The 15,355-nt window shown below is 43.2% G+C and overlaps 1 protein-coding gene across 6 annotated transcripts in view; it reads right to left on the minus strand.

The window, feature by feature from the left end:
- acap3a (ArfGAP with coiled-coil, ankyrin repeat and PH domains 3a) overlaps positions 1-15,355 on the minus strand; it is a 213,213-nt gene that overhangs the window by 22,372 nt on the left and 175,486 nt on the right. For 2 of the 6 annotated variants that reach the window (XM_060937602.1, XM_060937603.1), the window contains exons 18-24: positions 14,416-14,609; positions 14,221-14,324; positions 12,161-12,260; positions 11,457-11,677; positions 11,223-11,332; positions 8,469-8,579; positions 4,110-4,171 (exon numbers count right to left, since the gene is read on the minus strand). In XM_060937602.1, coding sequence (XP_060793585.1) covers positions 4,110-4,171; positions 8,469-8,579; positions 11,223-11,332; positions 11,457-11,677; positions 12,161-12,260; positions 14,221-14,324; positions 14,416-14,609 — 902 coding nt within the window. Of the gene's footprint in view, positions 1-4,028; positions 4,172-8,468; positions 8,580-11,222; positions 11,333-11,456; positions 11,678-12,160; positions 12,261-14,220; positions 14,325-14,415; positions 14,610-15,355 lie in introns of all 6 variants that reach the window. The other 4 variants (XM_060937600.1, XM_060937601.1, XM_060937599.1 and 1 more) reach the window with 4 other exon arrangements.

Below are 15,355 nucleotides of genomic sequence, written 5' to 3' on the forward strand. Positions count from 1 at the left end.
CATGTACGTTAGAGCACAGTGAAATTCTTTCTCTGCGTTTAATCCATCTGGAGATGTGAGCGTGCACACACACACACACACACACGGGCAGCTGTTGGGGGTTAGGTGCCTTGCTTAAAGTGCATATCCTGGACCAAATTCGTTTTGTTTTTTTATATGAAAGTATGTCCCTTTACACACTCCTCCAGAAGGGTAATTTTGCACAAGGCCATCTGTCTACAGCAGAAAAAAATAAAATAACAAAACGTGTCTGGAAAAATCCCAAGGGAGTCTGGAGCCAGATTCGTGACGTCACCTGCGGAAGCGCCAGCAGGCTGCGAGAGCTTAGCACGGTTTCAGTGCACAGCCTGTGTACACCAAGTTTAGCAGCTAGCGATTTTGCATTGAAATATGGAATTGTCACCTGAGCGCAATGTGGGAAACGATGACCGCTAATCCCATCAAGATTGGTGTTGCTACACCCTCCTACGATACATCTGTTAACCATTTTAATAATTACACGATAACGAAGAAATTTGCAGAAAACCACCAGGTCGTTTTCTCATAAACAAACCAGCGCTGATGTAGGATTCAGAGGGAGGCGTCCCGCACGCGACGTCACGAAAATCAACGTTTGCCGGGAAATCCAAATGCCAAGTTTTTTCAGAGGCGGACCAATTCGCCTCAAATGGCTTGATTTCAACTGAATTTTTCTGATATTGCGCAAGGTAAAAAAATTGCACAAAATGCAGAATGTGACAGATATTTGACCAAAGTTTAATATAAATAGGAGAATTACATTGATCTTGCTCCTGAATTTACCCGTGATATGCACTTTAAGGGCACTTCATCTATTCCTGCTGGTCTAGGGAATAGACCCGGCGTCCTTTAGGTATCAAAGCTGCTTCTGTAACCTGTACACTACAGCTTTTCCCAAATTCTCATCTCATCTCATTATCTCTAGCTGCTTTATCCTGTTCTACAGGGTCGCAGGCAAGCTGGAGCCTATCCCAGCTGACTACGGGCGAAAGGCGGGGTACACCCTGGACAAGTCGCCACGTCATCACAGGGCTGACACATAGACACAGACAACCATTCACACTCACATTCACACCTACGGTCAATTTAGAGTCACCAGTTAACCTAACCTGCATGTCTTTGGACTGTGGGGGAAACCGGAGCACCCGGAGGAAACCCACGCGGACACGGGGAGAACATGCAAACTCCACACAGAAAGGCCCTCGCCGGCCACGGGGCTCGAACCCGGACCTTCTTGCTGTGAGGCGACAGCGCTAACCACTACACCACCGTGCCGCCCCTTTTCCCAAATTAAATACTAATATACTAAACAGTATGTAAAAATAGTACAGTATCAGTCCCTACAGTGTTGTACTATTTTATTTAATCTGTTATTATATGGTTTGGAACTAATTCATTAATTCACTGAATCGGAATGATTGTAAGTTGAGAAATTTTTCTGTTACGTAAACTCGGAAGGGAACGCATTCCTAATAATGACATCATAACTGAGGACAAATCCTCGTAACGTAGGTGAGGACAAAATGAGCAGCAGTTGCTTTTCTGGAGACAAACATGACTTGAAAATTGTTCTCTGAATACCAGCTAGCTAGATTTGGCGTCTAGCTGTGAGGTTGCTTTAAAATAGCGAACTCGTTTTATACAAACAGCTCCATATTTTATTTGTAAACGTACTATTTGGTTGGGATTTTGATTCGCCATGTGTTCATAAGTGTCCTTAGCTTGTTTAAGTATAAAACACTTACCCTGCATACGAAATCACTCACTCGTTCACTACTCCTTATTCACTATATAGGGAATTCTGTCTAGTGGACTATATAGTGAGCTCATTGGTAAAATTTAAAAAAACACTTTCGGACACTACTCTGCCGCGCCGTTATTTATATCATTACTGTCGCACAATGAAAACGTGCCCGATCGGTCGGTTGGTGGGTTTTCAAAATAATAAATACGTGCATGTGCTGTTGTGATAAATCCATATTATACTGAGTGCATTTCCCACATTCATCAATACAAAGTACCTGCGTCTTTCAGTTCTTTTAAATCGAGGCTGAATCCTTTCTTTCTTTCTTTCTTTCTTTCTTTCTTCTTTGCCGCTGCGTTTTATTAAATCAAATTTGAGGCTTCTGATTAATTCCTCGCTCTGCACTCTAAGGCCCTGTCCACACGGCAACGGATTCAGGTGAATCTGATAAAATTGTTTATCGTTTCGGCCTGGCGTCCACACGGCACCGGCGTTTTGGGTGCCCCACAACGATATTTTTTGAGAACGGGTTCCAGAATGGAAAAATCTGGCAACGGCGCCGTTGCGAAGTCGTCTGGATGAGTAGAACGGATTTGTTTACGATGACGTCACAACCACATGACTAGAACAAGCAGCACTCACTCATTCACACCGGGTAGAAGAAGGGGTTTATGCGCATGCGTCCTACTTCTCCTATTGTTCTGGTGTCTCCGATGGGGCCGTCTTACAGCGCACGTAGAGGTGTGGCATGTGTATTGCATCGTTTTCAGCAAGCGTTGCGTTGCCATATGTACCTGATATTTTACTGATCCGTTGCCCATGTGGACGCGATATTTTTTTTTTTTTACCCGCTAAAAAAAAAAAAAATCTCGTTGCCGTTGTCGTGTGGCTGTAGCCTCACTTTTATTCTTGTACAGTATTTTATCTACTTTAGCTTATTTTCTATTCTCTTCCTATTTTTAATTGTTCTTGAATGTCCGTTTATAATACGTTTCTTCCTCCGTCCATCACCCCAGCACACTTTTTTTTCAGCGAGACCACAATGCATGATGGGATATATTACTTGGTTAGTGACCATCGGTTGTGCACTGCTTTTCACGGTGCATTGTGGGATACTATGAGTGGCTCTATATAGGGTGTAATAATTCTCACTATACATTCGGACAGCGCTACAAAATGGCGAGCTCACTATATAGTCCGCTATGTAGTGAGTGATTTCGGACGCAGGGTTCGTGCGATCAATTCAACAGCAAACGATATCGAGCTGACCGCTGTCTTCGTGTTTCAGGGCTCGAAAGACTCGGAGACAGAAGGGACACGTGTTGCCTGGAATAGTTTCCTCTTGCAGGAAGTTTAGCAATTTTGGTCGTGCTATTCCTTTTAGAGACACACCCCTTTTCCTTCGTGTTATGAGATAATGCAGGTTAGCAGGAAGCAGTTAGAAAGCGTCGGATAGTGGCTGAGGCTGAGAAATTGGTCCCGTAGTGTTAGTGTTTAACTTGAGGTTAGACTTCCACTCTATCCAACAGCACCTCATGACATCATAATAATAACTGATGCTTTGCTAAGTCACGATTTGTCACATACGACACACTCTGACCAATTGTGATATAATTTGCACTGACTGGTAAAAGATATTCAGAACCACCAGAGAATCCACAACACCAGCACAAGCTGAACCCCGTTTCCTCCATAAAACATAAACGTGTATTTTGGTCACGGACAAACCGCGAGTCTTTCAAGTCCCAGGATCTGATCACAACTTTATAAAGCCTGTTGTGTTTGAGTCCTTGATGAGACTTAACAGCAGCAAGGTCTTTGATTGTTTGATATAACACAGCCTTTCTCTCTCGTGCATTGCTTTCGGCTTTGCATGTGTTTAAATTGTAGACGCGATTTTTAAACCCCCACTGCTTACTTGGAAACCTCCCAAACTTTACATTCAGGAGGCCAGATTTTCGCTGGTGTCTCAGTAGTAGTGTAGGGTAGACGAGTGTCCCTGTATTAGATAAAACTTGACCAAACTTGTTTCGAAAATACGCCAGTAACAGAACATTACACTTGTTTAAAGTCAGAAATGACCGAAATAAACTAAAAAGAAATTACATGGATCATGAAAGTTGTTGGAACCTTGCTCCATAATACTATACTCCCATAGTGTACAGTCAGATCCTCTCTACAGTGTTTAGATGTGCTGTGGGATAAGTGTGTGAGGCAGAAGATTAGCAGAGAGAGAGAGAGTCTATGCTAAACAGGGACATCTAACACTCAGCTATGTTGAGGCAAATAAACTCCTGGATGCATTTCCTGTACTGCTGCTCTGTAGGACTGCTGCTTGGGTATTGACCTGGCTGTCCCAGCGGCCCCTCCGACTCCCTCATCTCCTCGTTCATCCGAGCCAGACGCAACCTAGAGAAAGCCAGAAAGAAAGGTTTCATTACTTTCATGGGTCTCGTCCTTCTCCCCAACACTGTTAACCCTCTGGGGTCGAGAGCTTCGCTGGCGAAGCTCGGCAGGTTTAGAATGAGTAGGTCATGTATTTAGATAAATATCTTTGCGAGTTTTTGATCACACAAGCATGATAAACATAGTGACAGAAGCTTTATACTTTACACTTTCCTGTGTGCCCACTGCCAAATAACATTATAGTTTTTAAATGACCTAAATTACATGAAACATAAAACTTATCACCTTACTCAGTCACACCGGACTCGGAGCGCTGAGTGCCCACTTAGGCATTCATAAAAGACTATTCACATGGTAACGGCATGATAATCACTTTCACTCTTTTGGTTTCAACTGGTTTCTCTTCTGCAGTTGGAACGCCCACTGTAACCAGGATAAAATCTGTCAGACATAGTTTAGGCTGTTTGGAGGTAAAACTTGTTGCAAGATGGCACACGAATTTTATGTGCTTCAGATGATTCAGGACAGCGATTCAATTTCAGGACAGCAATTCAATTTCAGGACAGCGAATCAATTCATGATTCAATTCATGATTCAGGACAGCGATTCAATTTCAGGACAGCAATTCAATTCATGATTCAGAATAGCGATTCAATTCATGATTCAGGACAGCAATTCAATTTCAGAACAGCGAATCAATTCATGATTCAGGACAGCAATTCAACTTCAGAACAGCGAATCAATTCATGATTCAGAATAGCGATTCAATTCATGATTCAGGACAGCAATTCAATTTCAGAACAGCGAATCAATTCATGATTCAGGACAGCAATTCAATTTCAGAACAGCGAATCAATTCATGATTCAGAATAGCGATTCAATTCATGATTCAGGACAGCAATTCAATTTCAGGACAGCAAATGAATTCATGATTCAGGACAGCAATTCAATTCATGATTCAGGACAGCAATTCAATTTCAGGACAGCGAATCAATTCATGATTCAGGACAGCAATTCAATTCAATCTTGAGAACTGCAACACTGATGATGAGCGGTGCCTTTTTTTGAACTTCGACTCAATCCGGCCAAAGATCAACTCAAGTAAGTGTAAATATTTCTTCTATTTATTATGAGCAGATCGGGTGATATTTGTATGCTGTAGTGCGTACACAGGAAAAATGACTGAGCAGTTTTTCCAGATTTAAAAGTATTTTCCTCAAAAATAGTTAATTTTGCTCTATTTTGAGTTTAGAGAGTAAAATTTGGAGTTGGAGTGGGAGCAAAATGACAGAATAATTGTGTAACAGAGTCACAGAGTTGGTTGTAGCTTTGAACTGAGTAAAATAGTACAAGAGTTAATTTCAGGACGCACTGAATAGAGTCCAATACCAGATAAATGAAGGTGTTGTAAAAAGCAGTTTTAGAACTGTGTTGGAATGTGTGAAAAAACATGATCTTACCCATTGTGATGAACTGTTTTGATCATTTGACCTGATGGGATTAAGAGTTGGCAGTGGGAGAGGTTTTCACTCTTCTCATTGAATGGAATGGAAATTTTTGCTCTTCTCATTGAATACCTCTCCCACTGCCAACCCTTTATCCCAAAACAATAGGACATACATTTTTTGATGGCCAGTTAATTGTCCAAATCAGTGGAGCAGATTTAAAGGATATGGGACATGGATTTTTACCTGGGCATAATTATGTATAAAGGACATAAGAAATGCCATCTAAATCACTGCAGGGCATCAAAAATGTGAAAATCATCACATTATTCAAGTTTTTTTATACATCAGCGTAAAACAAGGATTCGTTAATGAGCTAGGTGGTCACGTGACCCGTGACGCAACAAAAACTTTCCAAGGAGCCAGCGCTTGGGAATCTAATGTAAACAGGTTACCGAAATGGACACCATCGACAGTGATATTCCCGATGTTTCACAGAGATGTGACGTTAGACCCTATCAATTCGAACCGATAGCTGGAAATTCACATGAACATGGATCTTGTATTTACTCTGACGGGTCAGATGATTCTGAGAGTGAGAGTTCATTCAGCCCTCATGAAACTGAAAGTGGTCGGCTCGATAACACTTCCTGGTAAGTTAAAAACAATTCTGCTCAAAGGCTAATGATCTGTTGAAAGAAGTATTATTTTTGTATCATACATTGAAAGTTCATCATAGATCTAGCTAAAGTCCGTTGCAAGCTAGTTTTTTTTTTTGCTGATATTTTTCGAGATTGATTGAGATACAATGCTTCCAGAGTCCGAGATGAAAACATTCAAAATGGTGAAACGAGTCAGAATTATGATAATCAATAATTGATACACCCAAAATTATAATACTAATCCTTACCTCGGCTTTCAGACGCTTAGCGCAGGGGTCTTCAACAGGGGGGTCGCGAAATCGCACCGGATCACTCATATCAACAAAAATATTCCTGCCCTGTCCCCTAGCCTCCGTGCAGGGATGTAAACAGCGCGCCTTTCAGCGGATACCGCCTTTTTCATGGCTGAATCGCGCAGATCCGATTTAAAAAAAAATAAAAATAGCGATATTAATTCATGAAACATGAAGTATAAGGATGAGAAAAAAACAGTTTAAATCGGGAAGCTGCGCACATTTGTGCAGCCTGGCGCAAATGTGCGCAGCTTCCCGATTTAAACTGTTTTTTTTTTCTCATCCTTATACTTCCTGTTTCATGAATTAATATCGCTCAGTACCTGAGTATTAATGTTGAAAGAATCCTCAGTGAAATGGTCCAAACACAGTTTGTGGGAAACAGTAGGTGCAAAGTTTTTTTCAACAGGTGTTCTGTAAAGTTATCCTACCTCTTGGATTTGTCCTACCAAGCCTACTGCGCATGCGCGAAGCCTACTGCGCATGCGCAGTTGAGCCCACACTTTCCTCAGCTTCGGGTCCTTGGGGAATGCAAAAAAACTTACTCCAGGGCATTTCCCATTGGAATTATTGCAACCATAAGCAGCACAATACACCATGATGTCCAATGTATGATGTCCAATGTACTTTAAAGACTATAAAAACAATTTTCTTGTCATCCACTTCTCCATTCATCTACCCGCTTGTGCTGTGCCCGAAAGTTTTTGTGACGTATGATCACGTGACAGCGGCTCTTCCGGTTGCAAAAAATGCATATCGGAAGTCGAGCAGAAATGGCATATAATCATCACGAATATAACGATTTTGCTGAATTTAATAGATGATTTTGTATTTGTTGATGCAATTAATTCATATTTTTAATGGAAAGAAACTGATATAGCGTGCTTTTATGTTTCATGTCCCATATCCTTTAAGTTTGCGTGTTTGATACACTCCTAAGACTGAACAGAATCACCTCAAGTGACTAAAACGGTTCATCACAATGGGTAAGGTCATGTTTTATCACACAGTTCTAAAACTGCTTTTTACAACACCTTCATTTATCTGTTTTTTTTAAAAGCACAACCATGACATACAGACTACAGAGATATTATTGTAGCTGAACTTGTTCTGAATAGAAGAAGTCATGAGACTTTGAAAATGCTGCTTAGATTTGTTGAAATTGACAACAAAATCAGAGCATGCCAAAATCATTAGAGTGCCAGAGAATCCCCTCGGACCCCAGACGGTTAAATAAGCAGTGCGACTCTGATCAAGTGCTGAACTGAAATCGGTTCATCTAAAACCAGATACAGTGTTTACTGAACCTCCTGCTGTTGTTTAATGCTTGCACATTTTTATTAAATCACCTTATAGCTCATATTTAATGTGTAAAGAGTTAACAGGAATGAAAAATTCCTTTAATGTGACACCAAACATGAATAAAAAAAAAAAGGATTAATGCGATATTTTTTTCATGGTTGAGAAATAGTGTTGTTCTAACCTTTAAAATGCACTCTTGCGTAACTATGCATGATGTCTCGGTTTGCTCATATGTCCATGTGGGTAATGTGAGTGTTAAGGAACCCTGAAGGCTGAATTTGAATTTAAAGTAATAATAACAAACACCAGCAATGAGGAGGAAAAGGAAACGCTAAAATTACACAAGTACAGTGTAGTAACCTTTTGAGGCCAAAGAGGCAGTTTATTTTTCTTATGAAGAACTGTAAGAGGAGGGAAAGAGAGTGTGTGAGAAATAGTGAGAGAGAGAGAGAACAACAACGAGAAGGCACTCGATCTTCCTCATACTGTAAACTGAGAAAATGAACAAGGTATTTTAATAACTGAAACACATTCTGCAACTGTTATTCATAGTTATTTATGTAACCTGAGGTGTGTGTGTGTGCTCGGTGACGCTCACAGAGTGACGATGTCGGCGTTGGCGGCCTGCACCGCTATGCTGAGAGGATCCTGACCATCATCATCGCCGTCGTTCTGTGTGGCTCCTCGTTTCAGGAACAAACACACCTGCCTGCAAAACACGGCACCAAACACAGGGTACAGTCAGCCACAGGGTACTCTGTAACTCTGTGTGTGTGTGTGTGTGTGTGTATACATGTCAACCCCTACGGATTTCCCGTATTCCCTACGGATTTTGGCATTTTAAAAATGGTACGGGCGTAGTGGTATTCAACTACGGATTTTTCTACATTTTCACCTTAAAATTATTTTGATTTATTACCATCAAAAAAATCATCATGAAATACGAAAATGCACGGGAGCCGCCATTTTCTACATTTAGAATTACTCAACCGGTACTTCTGCTAGTACCAACAAGCCATTCCGAATGTCTGAGCATGCGCAATTGTGATTTTCCTGCACACCGAGCGGGAAATAACAGCACGTGTAGCATAACAATAGACAGGTCAAGATGTCGGCACCACCGAAGAAAAAACTCAAAAACATCTAAAACTGGAGGTCGCTTTCTTCCCGAATGGACAGAAACATTCAATGGAATAATTATCGCTTCCAAAATGGGTGCCGAGTATGTCAACTGCACAATTTGTTGTAGAGACATGAAAGTGTTCGCCTCTGGAATTTATGACGTGAGGGAACACATGAAATCTGAGGTTGGTAGAAGAGAGCAACCGGACTTGCTTGAAGATTCTTGAAAACGTTTCGCCTCTCGTCCGAAAGGCATCCTCAGTTCTGTCTGTCTAATAGGGAGTATCAGGTATTTATCCTCTCATGGATCATCATAGAATCCGAATCAGAATGCTGATGGCTGCATTGTAGGTGGCTGATAAAAGATGTCACAGACTGTTCAGTGATGGTCGTTCCAGGTTGACAAAAATGAACGATCCTCTCTGGCTAAGACGTCTGCCAGTTTTCTGGAAGTCCTCTCATACTCCCGCACCAGTCGAAGGGAACTCATCCCAAAGTGCGTAGAAACATATCTGCGAAGACACTCAGTCATCCAGGTACATAGTAATCTGTGGTTGGTAGAAGAGAGCAACCGGACTTGCTTGAAAAGTCTTGAAGACGTTTCGCCTCTCGTCCGAAAGGCTTCCTCAGTTCTGTCTGTCTAATAGGGAGTATCAGGTATTTATCCTCTCATGGATCATCATAGAATCCGAATCACAATGCTGATGGCTGCATTGTAGGTGGCTGATAGAGGTCATAGAACTCATTCTACGCACTTTGGGATGAGTTCCCTTCGGCTGGTGTGGGAGTATGAGAAGACTTCCAGAAAACTGGCAGACATCTTAGGCCAAGTTTACATTAGACCGTATCTGTCTCGTTTTCTTCGCGGATGCACTGTCCGTTTACATTAAACCGCCTGGAAACGCCGGGAAACGGGAATCCGCCAGGGTCCACGTATTCAATCCAGATCGTGTCTGGTCCGGTGCTGTGTAAACATTGAGATACGCGGATACGCTGTGCTGAGCTCTAGCTGGCATCTCATTGGACAACGTCACTGTGACATCCAACTTCCTGATTCGCTGGCATTGGTCATGTGACGCGACTGCTGAAAAACGGCGCGGACTTCCGCCTTGTATCACCTTTCATTAAAGAGTATAAAAGTATGAAAATACTGCAAATACTGATGCAAATACTGCCCATTGTGTAGTTATGATGGTCTTTAGGCTTGCCATCCTTCCACTTGCAAGTGGTAAGTGACGCGCATACCCGATATGCACTGAGATCACACACACAGCGGCTCAGTCCCGAATCACAGCTTGTGCGCTTCACTCGCGCGCTCTGTGAGCTGCGCAGGGCCGGAGTGCGCACCCTCCAGAGGGCACTCGCTGTTCAGGGCGGAGTGATTTGGAGCGCAGGATGCCTGCGGAGCCGAGCGTATCCGTGTATTGGTGTTGCTGTGTGCACGCAAATCGTGTATTGGTGTTGCTGTGTGCACACTAATCGTTTTAAAAACGTTAATCTGATGATCCGCTGATACGGTCTAATGTAAACATGGGCTTAGCCAGAGAGGATCGTTCATTTTTGTCAACCTGGAACGACCATCACTGAACAGAGGTGGGCGTCTGTGACATCTTTTATCAGCCACCTACAATGCAGCCATCAGCATTCTGATTCGGATTCTATGATGATCCATGAGAGGATAAAGACCTGATACTCCCTATTAGACAGACAGAACTGAGGAAGCCTTTAGGACGAGAGGCGAAACGTCTTCAAGACTTTTCAAGCAAGTCCGGTTGCTCTCTTCTACCAACCACAGATTACTATGTACCTGGATGACTGAGTGTCTTCGCAGATATGAGGGAACACATGAAATCTCAAATGCATGTGAAGAATGCAAACCAGAAAAAGAGACAGCCGTCAATTAATTTCTTCACACAAAAGCGATCAGGAACATTGCTGAACAACGTGCCAAGTGAACCCCAAATTATTGGATTATGTGAGAAGAGACACTAAATTTTGTTGAACTGATATAGGGTTAAGAAAACACTGACTGTTGTTTAATTGAGTGTTAGCAGTACATATGGATGTACAGAAATAAACCAGTGCATGTATTAGGTAAGATCTGATACATTTTTATTATGCATGAAATATTACTATGGATTTGGTATGGAAATTATGGATTTCTTTACCAGGGAGTACAGGTGAGAGCCGTGAGGGGTTGACATGTGTGTGTGTGTGTGTGTTTACAAACCCTGTATGCCCTAAATACGTAGCATGGTGTAACGGCCCCCTTCCTTTTAGGTCTCTTTGGTTGACGTCTGCGCCGTTTTGTAGCAGGAACTCACATGCTATTAAAGAGCCCTATGAAGAAAAAACAAAAATCCAGTCTTGTATCAAATTCATATTAAAAAAAAAAACATTTAAAAATCAGAATTCACTACCAAGAACTGTTCGACAAGCACATTTAACAAAATGACTGACTCACTCCGATCACAGCCTGTATGAGCGGGCTCTTTCCCTCGTCCTCCTCGTTGACGGAGTTGACGTCAGCGCCGTGTGCCAGCGCTTCAGCCATGACAGGTAGGTTACGAGTCTGGCAGGCTTTATAGAGCAGTGCTCCGGGATGCAGCTCACGCACATCCTCTGGGTCTGATGCCTCCGGCTCCAGCTCCACCTCACCACTCGAGTCCTCTGACACTTCACACTCTGCACCCACACACACACACGCACGCACGCACCCCAGATGGCTGATTGTTTATCTACTCCGTGATCTTCTCGATTGAACGTTTGCTCTTGATTAAACCTCAGAATACACACTTTCTTTTACCTATTTTTTTCCCTGCGAACTAATCTTTTGTATTAAACAGAAAAGAGCAGTGGATACTCGTCAAAGCTTATCGATTTTCCCGTTTAAGCTTTGGCTTCACTCTTACTCCTTATGTTTTTATTTTCTTTACCTTTAGCTGTACGTCATATCCTGCCCATATACACATCCTTGTTTTTTTTTTTTTTTGGGGGGGGGGGGGGATTTTGCGATTTTGGAAATCGTCTAGTCCTCCAATTGTATTAAAAATTCCTTTCATTCATTTTATTTGGTCTATGAACTACATAACATAGAAATAGCCTTAAATCTGACTGAGTGTAAAGGTGTAAGAGAGATGATGGGGTGTAAGTCATTCATGGTCTCACCTTCCTCAGTGACGCTGTCCACCACTGAGCCGAACAGAAGGACGTCAGTGCTGCCGTCACTGCTACCCCCCAGACCGCTGTCGCTGCTCAGACCTGCAGGACCAGAGAGCGCCAAACCACGGACGTGTTACACGCTCACACTCGCGCTTCCGCTCCCATTCTCAGTGACACAGCGTCATTTAAACCAGAGCGTCAGCGACACAGTAGGCTCACACGGCCGTACCGATCACAAAACCAGGGAGTAACTATTGTGCAGACTGATTAGATCTTCCAAACCAAACAAACAATCAGAATCAAAAGCCACTGAAAACGCAAAGACGACGAGCACATTTTGTGAACTGTGGCTGGACGCCGCGTGCCTATGGCCGGCGAGCTAATAATTTAACTGTTGTGGATTAATAAAGGGCGGCACGGTGGTGTAGTGGTTAGCGCTGTTGCCTCACAGCAAGAAGGTCTTGGGTTCGAGCCCCATGGCCGGCGAGGGCCTTTCTGTGCGGAGTTTGCATGTTCTCCCCGTTAGGTTAGGTTAACTGGTGACTCTAAATTGACCGTAGGTGTGAATGTGAATGGTTGTCTGTGTCTATGGCCAAGTTTACATTAGACCGTATCTGTCTCGTTTTCTTCGCGGATGCACTGTCCGTTTACATTAAACCGCCTGGAAACGCCGGGAAACGGGAATCCGCCAGGGTCCACGTATTCAATCCAGATCGTGTCAGCTCCGGTGCTGTGTAAACATTGAGAATACGCGGATACGCTGTGCTGAGCTCTAGCTGGCGTCTCATTGGACAACGTCACTGTGACATCCACCTTCCTGATTCGCTGGCGTTGGTCATGTGACGCGACTGCTGAAAAACGGCACGGACTTCCGCCTTGTATCACCTTTCATTAAAGAGTATAAAAGTATGAAAATACTGCAAATACTGATGTAAATACTGCCCATTGTGTAGTTATGATTGTCTTTAGGCTTGCCATCCTTCCACTTGCAAGTAGTAAGTGATATGCGCTGGGATCACACACACAGCGGCTCAGTCCCGAATCACAGCTTGTGCGCTTCACTCGCGCGCTCTGTGAGCTGCGCAGGGCCGGAGTGCGCACCCTCCAGAGGGCACTCGCTGTTCAGGGCGGAGTGATTTGGAGCGCAGGATGCCTGCGGAGCCAAGCGTATCTGTGTATTGGTGTTGCTGTGTGCACGCAAATCGTTTTAAAAACGTTAATCTGATGATCCGCTGATACGGTCTAATGTAAACATGGGCTATGTGTCAGCCCTGTGATGACCTGGCGACTTGTCCAGGGTGTACCCCGCCTTTCGCCCGTAGTTAGCTGGGATAGGCTCCAGCTTGCCAGCGACCCTGTAGAACAGGATAAAGCGGCTACAGATAATGAGATGAGATGAATGAGAATGGATTAATAAAAGCCTTGCAGCCTGAACTACCATCAGAGCCGCTGTTATAGAAAATGAATCATCTTCTGGCCAATCAGAATCAAGAATTTAACAGCACCGTGGAATGACAGGCTATAAAACGGTGTTTGAGATTGGAAAAATACACTGATGGTTACAGTTTGGCTAAAGACACTTGCAGGTCAGGTATCTGATCAGTATGAGGGTAAGCTGATATGCAGATTGTTGTACTGGAAATCAAAAAACGCGGAATCAGGATATTGTTATCCTTAACTACTGCCTGTAGACTTCCATTAAAAATGGGTTTAGAGAAACAGGCTTTCTGTCCTTCGTACAGTGAAAGGTCAAAGTCCGTCTCCATGGTAACCGACTGTAACACTACAGTGAAAAACTCTGGAGTATTACCTTAATATCTATCCGCTTCTCCTCTTCTAGGCTCCCGACATTAACGTATGATTAGCTCTCGCGTCTCATCAATAAGCCTGTATATAGGGTTACGTTCTCTTCAGAGACGGCATTATAAGCTCTTACAGAGTGAGATGTGCTGCACTAATGGACCACGCGTACTTTACTTAATCTATTTAAGAAAGAATGCGACGAATGACTACACTCTGTCTCAGGATAATCTTTCCCTCTTTGCCTTATTGGGGCTGTAAGACTTACTGCGAGGCCCTGAGCTGGTGTCAAAGTAGGAGAACAGTGAGTCCAGTTCATCAGGACAGAAGAGCGAATCTCGCCGGAACTTTCTCTCCAAAGCTGCGGTGGCTGATAGACGAGAAGGAGCAAGGATGTAAGGAGTGGCTCTGTCTCTACATCCATCTGTACATCATAAATTACTAAAAAAGTGAGACATTACCTGAGCTGGGATCCTGTCTGTATTTCCGCCGGTGTTTGGACACGGTGGTGGCGCTGTTGTGTCGTCGACACTTTTTCGCAGCCCACCGCCTCTCTGATTTTCTCTCGCTGTTCACTAGGGCTTCCGCTGTCGCCATCTTCTTCAGAAACTTCTTTTCAACATATTTGGCTCGAATCCACGCCTCTTTCTCTTGCCTGCAGTCAAGTAAGCGGGGAATAAAAGGACAGAAATGATACAGGGTCTTGCAAAAGTATTCATCCCCCTTGGTGTTTGTCCTGTGTTATCGTATTACAGGCTGGAATTAAAATGGATTTTTGGAGGGTCAGCACCATTTGATTTACACAACATGCCTACAGCTTTAAAGGTGCACATTGTTGTTTTATTGGGACACAAACAATAATTAAGATGCACAGTCCAGATTTCTGTTTTTTTCATAGGTATTCACCCCTCAATGTCAATACTTTGTAGCGCCACCTTTTGCTGCAATTACAGCTGCAAGTCTCTTGGGGTATGTCTCTATTAGCTTAGCACATCTAGCCACTGGGATTTTTGCCCATTCCTCAAAGCAAAACTGCTCCAACTCCTTCAAGTTAGATGGGTTGCGTTGGTGGGCAGCAATCTTCAAGTTATACCACAGATTCTCAATTGGATTGAGGTCTGGGCTTTAATGAGGCCATTCCAAGACATTCAAATGTTTCCCTTTAAACCACTCCAGTGTAGCTTTAGCAGTATGTTTAGGGTCATTGTCCTGCTGGAACATGAACCTTCGTCCCAGTCTCAAACCTCTGGCTGACTCAAACAGGTTTTCCTCCAGAATCGCCCTGTATTTAGTGCCATCCATCTTTCCTTCAGTCCTGACCAGCTTTTCTGTCCCTGCAGATGAAAAACATCCCCACAGCATGATGCTGCCACCACCATGCTTCACTGTAGGAATGGTGTT

This window comes from Neoarius graeffei, chromosome 13, assembly GCF_027579695.1.
Source record: "Neoarius graeffei isolate fNeoGra1 chromosome 13, fNeoGra1.pri, whole genome shotgun sequence".
Classification (NCBI taxonomy): domain Eukaryota; kingdom Metazoa; phylum Chordata; class Actinopteri; order Siluriformes; family Ariidae; genus Neoarius; species Neoarius graeffei.